Below are 15,510 nucleotides of genomic sequence, written 5' to 3'. Positions count from 1 at the left end.
TTTTTTTTTTTTTTTTTTTTTTTTTTTTTTTTTTTTTTTTTTTTTTTTTTTTTTTTTTTTTTTTTTTTTTTTTTTTTTTTTTTTGTGGCACTTGGAGCCCAAGAGAAATAATAGACGTAATTAACAACTTTTTTTTTTGTAGGAAACATTGAATATTAAAAAGGAAAGAAAGCAAAACCTCAAACTAAGAAAGATTAGAGAAGTTTCTTCCAGGCTTAAGGACCATTTAAACTATTGTTGTTAGAAAGCAACATAAATTTTACATCAACATAGAGCCGCAAAATAAATGGTATCAAAGAAACTATCAATAGTCTTTTCTATATTGTTAAATGTCCTATTCTTCCTCTCAAGCCACAGAAACTCCTCTAACTTTTTGGAAGGATAGCTAGCCATGGTAGTGGAGAGCAGGTTGTTTAAGCTGTAAGGTAGAGCCACACGCCAATTGAAGGAAGAAAGAAAGTAAGAAGGTCCAAAACTTATATACAACGCTTGAAGGTGCATTTAAGGAAAACATGTTCTTGCGATTCTACCTCCTCCTTGCAAAAATACACCATCCTGTAGTGAGAGAGAATTAGCAAAGGAAACTTATTTAGTATCATATCATAAGTGTTAAGACTCTCATGAGCAAGTTCTTACCATAAAAACTTCTTTTTTAGGATGTTTGGCTATCTGCTATGCTAATTTTCTTTGTATAACGAGGGCAGGAAGAAAAATGGCAAAGCCAGAATAGTGTTTGTACACTCGGGCTAAATTTAACAACTTACCCATTTAGTAGGAGAGGGAAATTCAGGTTTTGAATATATTTATCTTCTTTTATTACTCACTGCTTGTCGATGATGACAATAGTAAAATCCAGTTGCTGTTTTTCAGTGGAATGTTCTTTTGGGAAGACAGAAACTTGTCTGACTCAATGTTTACATTAGTATCATTAAGATTAATTACTGATTTATTATTCACAAGCTAAGATTCTTTTGTTCGTTTAATGAAAGTTTGATTCTTTACCAAAATATATATATGTGTGTGTGTGTGTGTATTCACAAGTTAAGATAAAAAGTATCAGCCATTGTTAATTTTGTTATAATGATTTTATGAAACATTCATTAAATTTCCATGACAAGAAAGTGTAGTTACTTATTTACTTTTAAAAAATTTTAAGTTCAAAGCTGATTTGTTTATATGTGGAATGCTTATGTTGCATCTATTCATTTCATATGCTTTATCGGCTACTTAGTCTGTAAAGGCTCAATAATTCTCTTAATTATTTGATACAATGCATTACTAATAGTTTCTTTGTAGAATTTTATCTGACGACCTGCCTCATCTTTGATTGAGTTGATCATTTAATTTTTTTGACTTTTATTAGTGTGTGACCTGTGAAGGGTTTGAGCTCACAAGAATAACCCTGGTGGATATGGAAGGACAGGTATGCACTTTATCTCTGCTTCAGTTAATTGCCTTAATGAAAGCATTAAATTTTTGTATGAGGAAACTTAACTGGTGCTTTGAAGACTTTAAATCAAGTACTTAATAATTCTTATCTGAAAAAAAAAAAAATCAAGAACCATATAGTTAATATGGCGACCATCTTGCTAAGTTAATTTAGTTATCCATATCTTTATCCTTTCTCAGGTTATGCTTCTTTTTAATGTTAAAATGTGTATTTAATAAACTAAAGTCACTGGATTTTACCTCAGAGGCATACAGGTCCTGTTTGTTAAACTGAAGTTTTAGACCAGCTATTTTCAGTTTTGGGTTAACAAAGTATTATCAACTTTTATTTTTGTGATTTCTGTATTTGATTTTGTTTTTAGACCACTGTGTTTTACTTCTACAGGTCCCATTCTTTTTGATTTATTACCTTTTTATCTCAGGTTGTCCTTGACAAATTGGTAAAACCATCAAATGCAATTGTTGATTACAATACGAGGTAAGATAGTCGAGCTTTTAGTATCAATTCACAAAAGGCTTTTATTTAATATCAATTCTCATAAAAAGAATATGTCACCAAGAAAAGTTGTGAAAATCTTAGTTTCCTGTATTTGATCGATAGTGATGATTTATGAAGCCATTTTAGTTATATTGCACGGTTTACTCTTCTTTAAATTGCTTGCATTTGGTAATTATGCTTGTTTTTCTGATTAGTGGGCAAGTGGCTATACTTTTCAATCTGGCGATTTCTCTATTCTTTTTTCTCCCTCGTTTTTTTTTCTTTTTATAATAATTTTGCTCTGACAGGAAACAGACTTGTTATTCATAGTGAAAAGAACACCACTGGCTGAAGGAGATTCGAAAGTACTGCCCTAAGTTGGAAAATAATCGGAAAGAGTTGGTAAAGGCTAAAGAATACATCATTGAGAAAATAACTAGTAAAAGCTTTATGGTACACCATTGAGATGCTGCGAGTTTAGCGAACTCCAAAAGCTCGTACCATTTTGTGGCAGTGTTCCGTTTAAGGATCTTGTCTTCCCATCTAAATTTTCCCAAGGTTGGTCATCACGACATTGACCCAGAGTGATATGAACCAAGACATCTGTAACGGCTCAAGCCCAATGCTAGCAGATATTGTCCTCTTTGGGCTCTCCCTTTCGGGATTTCCCTCAAGGCTTTAAAACGCGTCTGCTAGGGAAAGGTTTTCACACCCTTATAAAGAGTATTTCGTTCTCCTCCCCAACCAATGTGGGTTTCTCACAATTCACCCCCCTTTGGGGCCGAGCGTTCTTGCTGGCACTCGTTCCTTCTCCAATCGATGTGGGACCCCCTTCAAATCCACCCCCATTCGGGCCCAACGTCCTTACTAACACACCGTCTCGTTTCTAAGAAATAGCTTCTTCACTGACACATCGTCCAGTGTCTGCCTCTGATACCATTTGTAATGCCCCTAATTTTCTTAACCTACATAGTGACGTCACCCATGCATGCATAAATCATAAAGCGGGAATTCATAAGCTTTGGAAACAACACCAAGGTCTTACATAAAAGTTCAAAAACTCGAAATGAACATATCTCAGAATAAGAAAACCTTCGTAAACTGAAAACAAAAAATTGAAATAAAACAAGCATTCATCAATTTAACTTAAAAACTCAATTAAAACATAAGCGGCCCAAGAATGCCCTCTCATTAACTTCCATGGTATCCTCAGCCTCCTCCGTCACCCGTGCATAGGTGCCTTGCTTTTACCAGAAAAATTTAGGTAGCATGTAGCTTGAGTATTTTATGAAATACTCAGTAAGTCACCTCACTGTTGGGGTTAGATATGCGAACACATGGGTGGGACCTATCTTTCATAAATCATGGCCTTGGGTTATTTTCTTTTCTGGCAAGGTTGGATGTATGATACTTTTCCATACACGGCCCCCATATGGGCACATGGGCCCACCAGACGGGCTCGTATACGTACTCCTTGGGTCTGGCTTGGTCGGGCACAACATATTACACGTCACTGGACGCCACAGAATAGAAAAAGGCCGCATAATATCGTGGCGAAACATAGATATCGAATTCTTACTTTCATGAGACCTCATGCATATTTGTATGTCATTTGCATCGGGATACTTTCCCTTTATGTCATGAAAGTAAGAATTCGATATCTATGTTTCACCATGATATCATGCAGACTATTTCTGTTCTGTGGCGTTCGGTGACGTATAATACGTTGTGCTCGACCAATCTCTAGGCCCAGGGGGTACGTATACGAGCCCGCCTGGTGGGCCCATGTGCGCATACGTGAGCCGTGTGTGGAGAAGTACCATACATCCAACTCTGTCCAAAAAAGAAAATATCCCAAGGTCATGTAAAGTTTATGAAAGATAGGTCCCACTCATATGTTGCATGTGTTTGCATATCTAACTCCAACAGTGGGGTGACTTACTAAGTATTTCATTAAATACTCAAGCCACGTGCTACCTAAATTTTTCAGGTAAAGGCAAGACACCTATGCACGGTTGACAGTGGAGGATGAGGATACCATGGAAGTTGATGAGAGGGCATTCTTGGACCGCCTATGTTTTAATTGGGTTTTTAAGTTAAATCGATGAATGCTTGTTTTATTTCAATTTTTTGTTTTCAGTACGAATGTTTTCTTATTTTGAGATATGTTCATATTGGGTTTTGAACTTTGATGTAAGACCATGGTGTTGTTTCCAAAGCTATTTATTATGAATTCCCGCTTTATGATTTATGCATGCATGGGTGACGTCACTATTTAGGTTAAGAAAATTAGGGGCGTTACAACATCAATCATGCAAGATAAATTTCAAAGAAGATGTGAGGAAAATATTGTTCAAATTATCACAAGATGTTGCAATTCATGCAACGTTTAAAAAATAGTCAACCTTCATTCGTTCTTGGATGGTTACAAATTTTGGGTGGATGATAATCTAGAGTTATGGTGTTTCTTTAATGTATTTTAAGACTTTTATTTGCTTTAAGGTTACATCAACCTTACTTGTGGAGTGATTCGAATCTTAATCAAGTGTTCTTTCTTTAAGATATTTGATCAACAAGATAATTCAAATTTTACTTTTCCTTGGAGTGATTTCTTATCATTAGGGCTAAGTGTTCTTTCTTTTTTCCTTTAGCCAATGACTAAGTTTCTTGGCAATTCTATGTAGTTTAGATTGCATGTTTAGAATCACTCAAGCTAGACATGATCGATCTTTCTTGTGGAGTGATCTAAATCTCAAACAAGTGTTCTTGCCTTGAGATATTCGACCAACTAGGTAATCCGAATCTTACTTTCCTTATATGATTTCTTGTATCAGAGCTTTCCCTTGGGTTGATTCTTTATCATTTGGTATTAGAGCTCTCCCTTGGGTTGATTCCTTATGACAGAGGAGCAAAGAACTTCCTTAGGACAGAGGAGCAAAGAACTTGCTTAATAGTGTCTTTAGAACTCTTAGGAAAGCATGGATTGAAGCCAATGTAAATAAGAAGTCCGGCCACATTTTCTAACTGTTATGACAGCGGAGACAAAGATGAACATTATCAACTCCATTGTCCTTTCAAAAACTGCTGTGTGATATGAAGATTTAGGGAATATTTCTTCTGAGTTGCCTATGCAATATTCAAATTTTCTGGGAGAGAGTCTAAGTTTAGAATTTATCTTGTTAGGAGCTTTGAGGCTCCAGATAGTATTTACAAATGTGTTGAGGAGAATATTCAGGTGTCCGTCCATGTGATAGGCATGCTATTAGGCTAGAATTAGGAATAGTATTAGCATATGAAGGGTATATTAGTAATTAGATTGGAAAGTTGTTATGGAGACTAGTTATAAATATAGTCTAAATGTTTGTCTATTGTGGCTTAACAGGTTTAGTGGAATTACATTTGAGATGTTAAGTCAGGTGACCACTAGTCTGGAAGATGTTCAGGTTCTCTCTTTGACACTGTACTCACTGATGTTATCTACTTGCAGTAATCAGTTTCTGATGGAACTTTCTAATGCACTGTGGTAAATGTACATTGCAGAAAGTTTTTTTGAATCTAGTTCACAAGGAGACCGTTCTAATTGGTCATTCACTGGAGAATGACCTGATGGCATTAAAGATCTCTCATGATCTGGTGATTGATACTGCAGTACTGTATAAGCATCCCCGTGGCGGCTCTCATAAATCTGCCCTTCGAATCCTTACCAAAAAATTTCTTTCCAGGGAGATACAACAATCTGGCAATGGCCATGATAGTATTGAAGATGCAAGAGCTACTATGGAACTTGCACTTCTTAAAATTAAACATGGTAAGTGACATTCTACTGGCAATATATTTATGGAGAACACAGTTTGATTGTTCTCTCTGAAGTTCCTCAGGAATATTTCTGGTTACAGTTCATGACGGGTCTTCAGAATAACTTGATGTGAAAGTAGCATTTGTTTCAAGTAATTTAGTGTTTAATTTAATATGCAATCTTGCAACTTCATTTATTGCTGCGAAAAAGCCTAATTGAGTTTCATGTTTGATATTCTCATTAGTTGTGCTGCATGTAAGTGCCATGGTATTGCTGTGAGGATAAAAATCGACCTATTCGTACGTAAAATACTGAGTTTTTTCCTCTCATAAAATATAGAGTGAAATCCAAAAATTGTGCCTAAGCATATTTTTGAAGGGGCCAACTTATTGTTTGAGCACTCTTCAAAAAGGGGTAGGATACACTCAAGGAGGATCTTGTTTAATTCTTCTAGGATTTCTTTCATATTGGAATTGTAGTCTAATGTAAATGAGATCCTCTTATTAGCTATTCTATAAAGGCTAGTGCTACTGAGGCATCTAACTATAGAGTTCGGTCCTTAAAAATCATCTTACGTTGTGTTGCATATAAATCGCCAAATTCTGCCGAGTTCTTATTGAATGCCTTCTCTCTTGTTTTCTATCAGGACCCGAGTTTGGTTCACCTCCATCATTAATCAGGAAAAAACTACTTACTATACTTGGTGAGAATGGAAAGACGTCTTCTTTCATCGATGATGTTTCAACAGTGAAGCGATATTCCTCAGAATCATCGCATGCATTTCCTGTAACTTCTGATGATGAAGCTCTTTCCAGGGCGAAAAAAGAGGTTGGCATGGCGCTGATTGTATTTGACTGAAATTTCTTTTATAACTGATATCTAACTAGTTTGTGGCTATTAGGTAATGAATGAAAGAGTACACTTCATATGGACACAATTTTCGGAATTGAATTCTTACCATAAGAAGCAAGTAGATGATGAAGAAAGATTGAATGTCAAGCTTGCAGAGTTATTGTCATTACTTACATGTGATTCAAAATCTGTAAACAAGAAAAGGAACAGCCGCAAAATCTCTGTTGAACTACGGGAAATTTTGAGCCGCATGGATTCCAGAATCAAGGACCTTTATACCTCGTTACCTACTAATGCTATGCTTATTGTTTGCACTGGTCACGGTGACATAGCACTTGTACAGAGGTATGTGCTTTCCTTTCCATTTATCATGGTAAATTCTTACTGCTTCCTAATATCAGAGTTTCTGGTTGATAGAATGACAAATGATAGCAAAGAATCTAGCAATTATTAGAACATGGATGATAGCAATAAATTGTGATGAACTCCTTAAGTGGGCTAACGTGATTGGCTGTTCTGTTATGACCTTCCCTCTTGGCTTTCATTCTCACCATAACCCCAAATCCAAATCTTGTGGGATTTGATCGCAGAAAAGATGAGCAAAAGATTGGGTTGTTGAAGGAACATTAGTAGTAACCTTTAGTTGGTTATAACTCTCCATATAATAAGAAAAGTAGCATTCTTTTACAGTCATCAAATTTAGAGTGCCACAACCGGAGGATTTAGTAGTAGCATATGAGAACCACACCGAGAGTTTGCCCCCTGGGTATATTTGCCATATATCAGGGTGGAAGATGGAATCGGGGCGGTTTGCTGCGGAGCCTGATGCAAGCCTTCCCTAGACAGAATTCATATTTTAAACCTGGGAGAGCTTTGACTATTCCAAATTCACTGTTATGAGGTGTTGGTCAAGATAGGTTGGGTAGGGCCCCAAAGGTAGTGGTCCCATCTATCTCTCCTCCACCCTTTCCCGTGATATAGAGTCCGGCTGTTTTTATGGAAAGTCACTAAGGTGGAGTCATTTTGGGTCTGTTTGAGATGACCTTTTAAGTATTTAAAAAAGTGTTTTCAAGCCCTTGAAAAAGTCATTCCATGCCCAAAGCATCTTTTAAGTATTTAAAAATGTGTTTTCAAGCACTTGAAAAGTCATTCCATGCCCAAAGTAGGTGTGGTTTAGTACAATCATCTACGATATCTCGTGTAGGTGAATATCAATACCATAAAGTTTGAATCTATCCTCCCGACATACTTTATAGCTTTCGTTTCAAATCGTAATGACTTATTTTTCTGGGAACAATATTAAACGTTTTCACATTTGTGTATGGAGACAGATTGAGGAAAATGCTAAAGGAGCAAAGTGAAACAATGATATCCCGTGAGAAGATTGTCAAAATCTTGGAAGACCTCCATGCCCAAGCTGAAGTAGCTCTCTGTTTTGCTTCTATAAAGCATTCATCAGTACTCTAATTCTTCTATCTCTTTGTAATATATTGTTTCCTTCCATTTGTCATTCATCCATAATTATCATGATTGGAATTTGAATGAGTGATTATAGGCAATCACTATTTGTGTCAATTATCTATTTATAAACCATTAATTTCACATGTGTTATTGTTAGACGAATACGACTATATTGTCTACTTTGAGCCTACGCTCTCATGGCTTTGCAATGGAGAAAGTATTCTTTAGTTATAAACTTATGATCATTCCGTAAATTAGCCGGTGTGGAATTTTCATGCTCACCAACAATTATAATTGTAGTTAATCAGAGCTAATTAGGGATTAATAAATTAACATTGATATCGACATTGAGACATCTATATTTTTTGTTGGACTCGTGAATTTATAAAAGTTGAATGATGTGAAATTATGTGAAATAATAGAGAGATGATAAAGAAAATAAAGCCAAATGAAAAACTTGCATTTAGTGATGTGTAACTAATAAATATTAATATTTGGAAGTTTTCAATAATTATTTACATATTCATGGTAAGTCATACGTGCTCATCATGCATGGTAAGTCATACGTGCTCATCATGCATGGTAAGTCATAGTATTTCACACGGCATAAATATAATCATAACAATATAACAAATATGTTCAACAATTCAAGAAATACATGCCATCGTGAAAGTTCACAAGAATATAATAATAACATTAAATAATATGATGATGTAGAGATCTACAATTATGAGAAATTCATGCTTCATTCAATCCATCCAACCTAACTTGTATGTGTTACAACATTAAGTCTACTCACAGGGTTGGCCTAAGCTATTCTAAAAAAAAACCTATGAACCCTAATCAACGTAAATCAAGAGGAATACAGAACACCATACCAAAACTCGATCACCAAAATTTTCAACGTAAATTGAGAAGAATACAACACACCACGTCGAAACTCGGTCACCAAAATTCTTTAACTTACCCACTAAAAGCCTTTGTCCGTTCAAATAAAAAAGCATATGAACAGTTCCAAACTTGGAAACTACAACCAAGTGGGATACCTAATTCTTTGGAAGTTTTCCATCATTATTTACCTTTTATTTCATTTTTGACACGAAAAATTTTAAATTATAAACAACAAAGTGTCTATTGAATAGAGAGAACTCTCCCTTTGAAAAGGATACAACATATTGAAATAAAGGAATGGGTGGATCTCCCCCATTGGCCAGATCAAGGGCACAAACATGGGATACAGAGGCAAGAGAGTTGATTTGACCAGACAGACCAGATGAGCGAGATTGATTTAAAGCGAAAGAAAGCGTTGCACCAACTTGTGTACAAAATTGATATATGAATTTGAGACGGTAGTCAAAATCCTCTTCAACGGTCTCAATTTAAGGATTTAATTGATATAATTATAAGTTAATTTTATAGGTTAAATGGTAATTTTAATTTCATAATTACCTAAATTTAATGGTATTAAAAAGTTGTAATAAATTGCTTTATTAATTTTTATTTATCGCACTTACTACCATTAGGGCAAAACTACAATTCTACCCAACTTATTAATGCATTTTTGTGCCACATAAGTTGGCTAAAAAAATATTAATAGTTTGTTCATAATTATTAATATTAATGCACTTTTTTTTATTTTTTCAAATGAGAACCGAATTAAAAGTTTAATATTATTGGAATGAAATCTTAAAATTTAAAACAAAGTTCATAATTAAATTTAAAAAAAATGAAGAAAGTTACAATATTATTGTTCAGAAATAATAGACTAAATTAAAATAGACCATTAAGAAAAATTAACTAGAGGAAGACTAGGAAATTGATTCTTTTCGAGCTATAATCTCTCATTGCATCATAGGAATTAAAAAAAAGGGTTTGGGGGAAGAATCCGCACGAATCAGATTTTTTGAGCAACATATCGAGAGAGATATTTGGTCAAACACCTAGTTACAAACTCCTATTTTCCTTTGAGTACAGTATTTTTCGGATAAAAAAAAGACCAAGATAAGAGTCAAAAAAATGAAAGGGCAACTAAACTATAAGACAAGTAAGTTTCTCCAAACCGTACAAGTGCTCGGCGAGCCCATCCCACCTTAATGCACTTCAAATTTAGTTGCCAGTGTGACAACAGTTCTTTTCTTTTCTAGCCTTGCCAGTTGCTTATCCATTAAGCAGAGGAAATCCTATTTAATAGAAGGATTATGACCTTATGCTTCCAAGAACGGACTAAGAGGGTCAGCTATATGGGTGCTTCCCTCTAAGGCGGAACGTTCTCCTACCGATGCATTTTTACATCTCACAGCTTAGCCTCGTTCATTTTCGTCAAAGTCTTAGATTGGCGACTAAGTCCCTTATCCTTCTCGTTTCCAAGGAAGGGGTGATTGCATTTGTGTTATGTGTCAAGAAAATGATCAAGAAATTCTCTCTACACAGCTGAGAAATGACCGTGTTGTTGCACATACGGAACAAACGTTTCTCCTTTAAAACCACCTTTTAAGAGCTTTTAAAAATTTTTAAAATGAGTAATATCATATTCATTTACAACCATTGACATTTATGATTATTATTATTATTAAAAAAAATCAGATTTATTGAATTTGTTGAAAATCTAAAATGTTGATCCAATTTGAAGTTTTAAAACCATTATAAAGTTTTTTAAAATATGAAATGTGCAATTAAAATATATTTTAAGCTTAAAAATAGATTATGGTCCGATTCTATACAAATAAAAGTACAAAGTATAAATTTTAGATTTTTTTTTCTTTTTAAATCTCAATTAAATAAAATAAATTCTAATTTCCATATTATTTTATCAAATTTCATATAAAAGAAAATACCTTAAAATTTTAATAATTCAATATAGTCTAAAATGATAAAAATTTATATATTCTAAAAACAAAACGGGGAAGATAAGACCGAGGAGAATATATTCTGTCACCAAATTCTAACACGTAAATTTTAAGGTATCTTTTCATCTATGAGCAAAATAAGGTTACAATCCAACTCAACTCATACTCAACTCATAGATGAAATATTTATGAAAAGAAAAAGGAGAGAGAGTAAAATTGGAAATGACAAAAATGGGCTTGCGTCTGATTTCTCCGGAAGCACATCTCTAGAGTTCCAGAAGTTGGCACCCCATGGGTAGCAATGGCAAGGCATTGGGGGGGGGTGGAAGAGGCAGTCCCCACCACGCCACCACCACCTTCCAAACAAAATCAAACCCAACCCAAAAACTGACACCTCTATTTATGCACATCCACTCTTTCACATCGTTTTCATCTCTTCCTCTTCTCTCTCTCAATTTTATTCTCTTTCTTTTCCCATTCCCTCACTATGATTCGGACTTCCCTCGGCCTTCTCAGTCGGGATTTTCCTGGCGGCGGCGGCGGCGCCCGTCAGAATGCCTCGGTGTTACTTTCCTCTTCTAACCGCTCCGCTTTGCTTTCGCCGACACGTCGTTTCGAATCCCCCGAAGCCGCGCGACTCCATGAAGACGAAAACGATGCTCAGGTTGGTGGCTTTATCATTTTTCTATCTCTTTATTTAAATATTAATAATAATCTATATTTGTTTTATAAAAATTATTTTCTAAAATAAAATGTTTTTTTTTCTTTTCATAATTATGAAAGGAAAATAATTTAATGTTTTTTTTTTCTTTTATTTGGGAAAAAAAAAGTCAAATCTGAAATTTCTTTACCATTTATAATGATCTTAAAATTTACTTACCATCCTTGTGTATATTATATAATATAATACAATAATGAGATAACTTTTAGTATTTAATATTAAAAATTTATCAAATAATATAATATCATTTATGTTAACTATTTCAATTAAAACATTTGATTATTAACTTTTTAAACTTTTAATTAAAATATATATATATATATATATATATATATATATATATATATATATATATATATTTACTGTGGTAGGAGTTGGATTTTCCGGGAGGAAGAGTTCCATTTACGAGTGAAATGAAATTCATTGCTGAGTCGAGTGAGAAGCGGGTGTCGTGTTTTCGAATTCTCCACGAAAATGGGGAGACGATTAAGCCCACCAATTTCAAGCAGGTTTTACTTTCTTTTTTTTTTTCTTTTTTTTTTTTTTAATAATAATATAATTTATATATAGTTGAGCAAGGATGTATCGATGAAGATGTACAAAGACATGATTACCCTTCAAACCATGGACACCATATTCTTCGAAGCACAAAGGCAAGGAAGAATCTCATTTTACTTAACTTCAGCCGGAGAAGAAGCAGTGACCATTGCTTCAGCAGCTGCGCTTCACTCCGACGACGTGGTTTTGGCTCAGGTACGTATGTATGTATGTATGTATGTACCTTAATTTAGCTTATAATATAATCTCGTTTTGGTTTAAGAGAGTCGGGTTGATTTATTACAGTACAGGGAGCCGGGAGTGTTGTTATGGCGTGGATTTGGATTGCAAGAATTTGCAGATCAGGTGTTTGGAAACAGAAGTGATTATGGAAAAGGTAGGCAGATGCCCATTCACTATGGCTCCAATCTGCTCAATTTCCTCACCATTTCATCGCCAATTGGGTAACACAACGCGCCTTCATCCCTCAATACTTCATACTTAACTTTGTGGCTATCAAATTGAAACAATGTGTGTCCTTTATTAACTGTCTGTTGCAGAACGCAGCTTCCACATGCTGTTGGCGTTGCTTATTCTCTTAAAATGGACAGAAAAGACGCCTGCGCTGTGACTTATTTTGGAGATGGCGGCACCAGCGAGGTAGATACCTTAAATATCCTCTTCTCTTTTTCCAATCTTGAACACTTAATAATGTTAGATGAACACGAGTCTTCACGATTGTATGATATTGTCTACTTTGAGCATAAGTTCTCGTGACTTTGTTTTGAGCTTTCCCAAAAGGGCTCATACGAATGAAGATAGTATTCTTTGATTATAAACCCATGATCATTCCCTAAATTAGTCGATGTGTGGGACTTTCAGCCTCCAACACATGGAACTTTAATTGAATTTTGTTACTTACACAGGGGGATTTCCACGCGGCATTGAACTTTGCAGCAGTGTTAGGAGCGCCGGTGGTTTTCATCTGCCGGAACAACGGCTGGGCTATCAGTACTTCCATCCAAGAACAATTCCGAAGTACCAAATCCATTCTAAAATCTCACACCTCTCAATCCCAACCTCTGATTCCCTTTTTTTGTTTCCATTTTCAGGCGACGGGGTGGTGGTTAAAGGTCAGGCCTATGGAGTCCGAAGCATTAGGATTGATGGCAATGATGCTCTGGCTGTTTATAGCGCCACTCGCAGAGCGAGAGAGATGGCGGTTGCCGAGCAGATGCCGGTTCTGATCGAGGCTCTAACTTACAGAGTTGGCCACCATTCCACCTCCGATGATTCCACCAAGTATCGGGGTGTGGATGAGATTGAGTATTGGAAAACAAAGAGGAGCCCTATGGATCGGTTTGCAAGATGGTTAAGAAATAATGGATGGTTGAGTGAAGAAGATGAGTCCATGCATCGATCCACTGTAAAAAAACAGGTCAGATCCTTTGTTTTTAAATACACCTTCACCTCTTATACCACTGTTTCAAGCTCTTTTCCAATACAAAATCGTTATCAAACAAGATCCGGTTGAAACTAAGATCAAGACATAACTGGATTACAGTAGAGTTCTTGTTGAAACTAAAAATAATCAAATTGTTGGTTTTTTGGTTGTTGCAAGCAATCCAGAAAGCAGAGAAGGCAGAGAAAGCTCCAGTTTCAGCATTGTTCAGTGATGTCTATGATCACATACCCTCAAACCTTCATGAGCAAGAACAGGTACTGAGGCAAACAATGAAGAGGTATCCCCAAGATTACCCTTCTGATGTTCCTCTTTAGAAGAAGATTCTATCCAAAAGTGTACATCAGCAGCGTGTGCCAAATAAATGTAAAATAAAGCGTACATCAGCAGCTTGTGCCAAATAAATGTAAACTCATGATATGATATGAATGATATGACTGTAGTATCAGCTTGGTGGGTTAAGATCATGCTACCGCTATGGCTCTTTAGAAGATCTTGACGATGATGATGATAATGTCATTACGTAAATTGATCTGAAACTCTAGAGCCTTATTCAGAGTTATTTGGATTAATGGGAACACGTTGTGTTCTTCAATGGACACTAATTTCCTTCAACTTAACTTCAGTGCTTCATTATGTACTCTCATAACCTTCTATTGGGCAAGTCATTCCTATGAAGAAGCCATTCACCATTATAATCACTCCATTGCCTGAACAAACAGCTACCTTTCAATTTAATTCTATGAAGAAGTGTTTTCAAAATCTAGCCAAACTGAAATAGTAATAATAATAACAATAAATATATAGTTTTTCTAAAAAATATATTTTTGTTTTTGAAATTTGGTAGGAAATATGTGTTTGCAAAAATAGTGAAAACAAACCATAGAAGTTAAAGGTGGGTTGACATAATTTTTAGACACAAAAGAGGAACCTTTTATTTAAATAAGCACATCAAGTTAGCATGTGAGATCCCACTTCGAATGGAGAGAGAAACGAATGTCAGCAAAGACGATGGGCTCTGAATGGAGACTGGATTATGAGATCCCACGTCGATTGGAGAGAGGAACGAGTGTCAGCGAAGACATGGAACCCTGAAGGGGGGTAGATTGTAAGATCCCATGTCGATTGGAAAGAGGAACAAGTGTCAATGAAGATATTGAGCCCTGAAGGGCGGTAGGATTGTGAAATCGCACATCAGGTGAAGAGGAGAACGAAACATTTTTTATAAGGATGTAAAAACTTCTCCCAAGTAGACGTGTTTTAAAAACTTTGAATGGAAACCCAAAAAGAAAAGTTTAAGGAAGACAATATCTGCTAGCGGTGGGCTTAGGCTGCTATATAGCATAGAGTTGAGCGAAGTGAAACTTGGTAACTAGATTTAGAAACATTTGCATTGGAAAACTGGTTGAACTACATAGGGAGGCAGCCAATGATCATCTTCAACAATCTAATTCAGAGTTACTTTCCCAAGGCTAAATCATGTTCTACTCCACTCATTGAATTCTACACAAGGTTTATGAGATTTGCACTATTATGATTGTGACATAATCTTAGGTCCCTCAACAGCTTAAGAGGTTTATGGTTGGGAAATATTTGCCACAATAAAGTTGATCCAACAACTAAAAGAGGTTACAGGTAGAACACCTATCAGATGTCAACAAACGTTTGATGTTGAAATGCAAATACTTGATTTCTTAGTTAAAATGGGGATCGATTTCAACTAAGATTGATCCTTCACTTAGTTGAACTTGATAACTTGCAACTTTTTACTTTCTTGAATCATACTTGAATCCATTTCTTGTTTTCCCAAAAGAGAGAAACAAACAAGGCACACATTTTCATACAGAAACAAGTGAAGGATAATAGCAAGAAAAGTTTTGGCAATTAGACAGGCAGTGGAATTAGTCC

At 35.4% G+C, this 15,510-nt stretch overlaps 2 protein-coding genes across 4 annotated transcripts in view; both read left to right on the top strand.

The window, feature by feature from the left end:
• Window positions 1–8,181, top strand: part of LOC111480556 (small RNA degrading nuclease 5-like) — a 10,945-nt gene extending 2,764 nt beyond the window's left edge. Inside the window, exons 8-14 of the mRNA XM_023125665.1 lie at window positions 1,364–1,423; window positions 1,872–1,927; window positions 5,310–5,370; window positions 5,468–5,735; window positions 6,370–6,551; window positions 6,625–6,920; window positions 7,907–8,181. Of these exons, the coding sequence (XP_022981433.1) occupies window positions 1,364–1,423; window positions 1,872–1,927; window positions 5,310–5,370; window positions 5,468–5,735; window positions 6,370–6,551; window positions 6,625–6,920; window positions 7,907–8,042 (1,059 nt within the window). The 3' untranslated portion in view covers window positions 8,043–8,181. The remainder of the gene's footprint in view (window positions 1–1,363; window positions 1,424–1,871; window positions 1,928–5,309; window positions 5,371–5,467; window positions 5,736–6,369; window positions 6,552–6,624; window positions 6,921–7,906) is intronic.
• A 3,118-nt stretch (window positions 8,182–11,299) lies between these two features.
• LOC111480578 (2-oxoisovalerate dehydrogenase subunit alpha 1, mitochondrial-like) lies at window positions 11,300–14,222 on the top strand. 3 transcript variants are annotated; one of them, XM_023125699.1, is made up of 8 exons: window positions 11,300–11,546; window positions 11,975–12,112; window positions 12,174–12,356; window positions 12,447–12,604; window positions 12,701–12,800; window positions 13,067–13,178; window positions 13,253–13,578; window positions 13,770–14,222. In XM_023125699.1, exons 1-8 carry the CDS (start codon window positions 11,370–11,372, stop codon window positions 13,917–13,919), a joined length of 1,344 nt encoding a protein of 447 aa, XP_022981467.1. In that variant the 5' UTR covers window positions 11,300–11,369; the 3' UTR covers window positions 13,920–14,222. The 3 variants fall into 3 exon arrangements, with proteins under 3 accessions (XP_022981467.1, XP_022981468.1, XP_022981466.1); XM_023125700.1 differs by having other exon boundaries at window positions 11,301–11,546; window positions 12,198–12,356; window positions 13,752–14,222; XM_023125698.1 differs by having other exon boundaries at window positions 11,304–11,546; window positions 13,752–14,222.
• The last annotated feature ends 1,288 nt before the right edge of the window (window positions 14,223–15,510 follow it).

Source organism: Cucurbita maxima, unplaced genomic scaffold (assembly GCF_002738345.1).
Source record: "Cucurbita maxima cultivar Rimu unplaced genomic scaffold, Cmax_1.0 Cma_Scf00006, whole genome shotgun sequence".
NCBI classification, from domain to species: Eukaryota; Viridiplantae; Streptophyta; class Magnoliopsida; order Cucurbitales; family Cucurbitaceae; genus Cucurbita; species Cucurbita maxima.
Note: the sequence above shows the minus strand (reverse complement) of the source record. Positions and strands in the feature narration are given on the sequence as shown.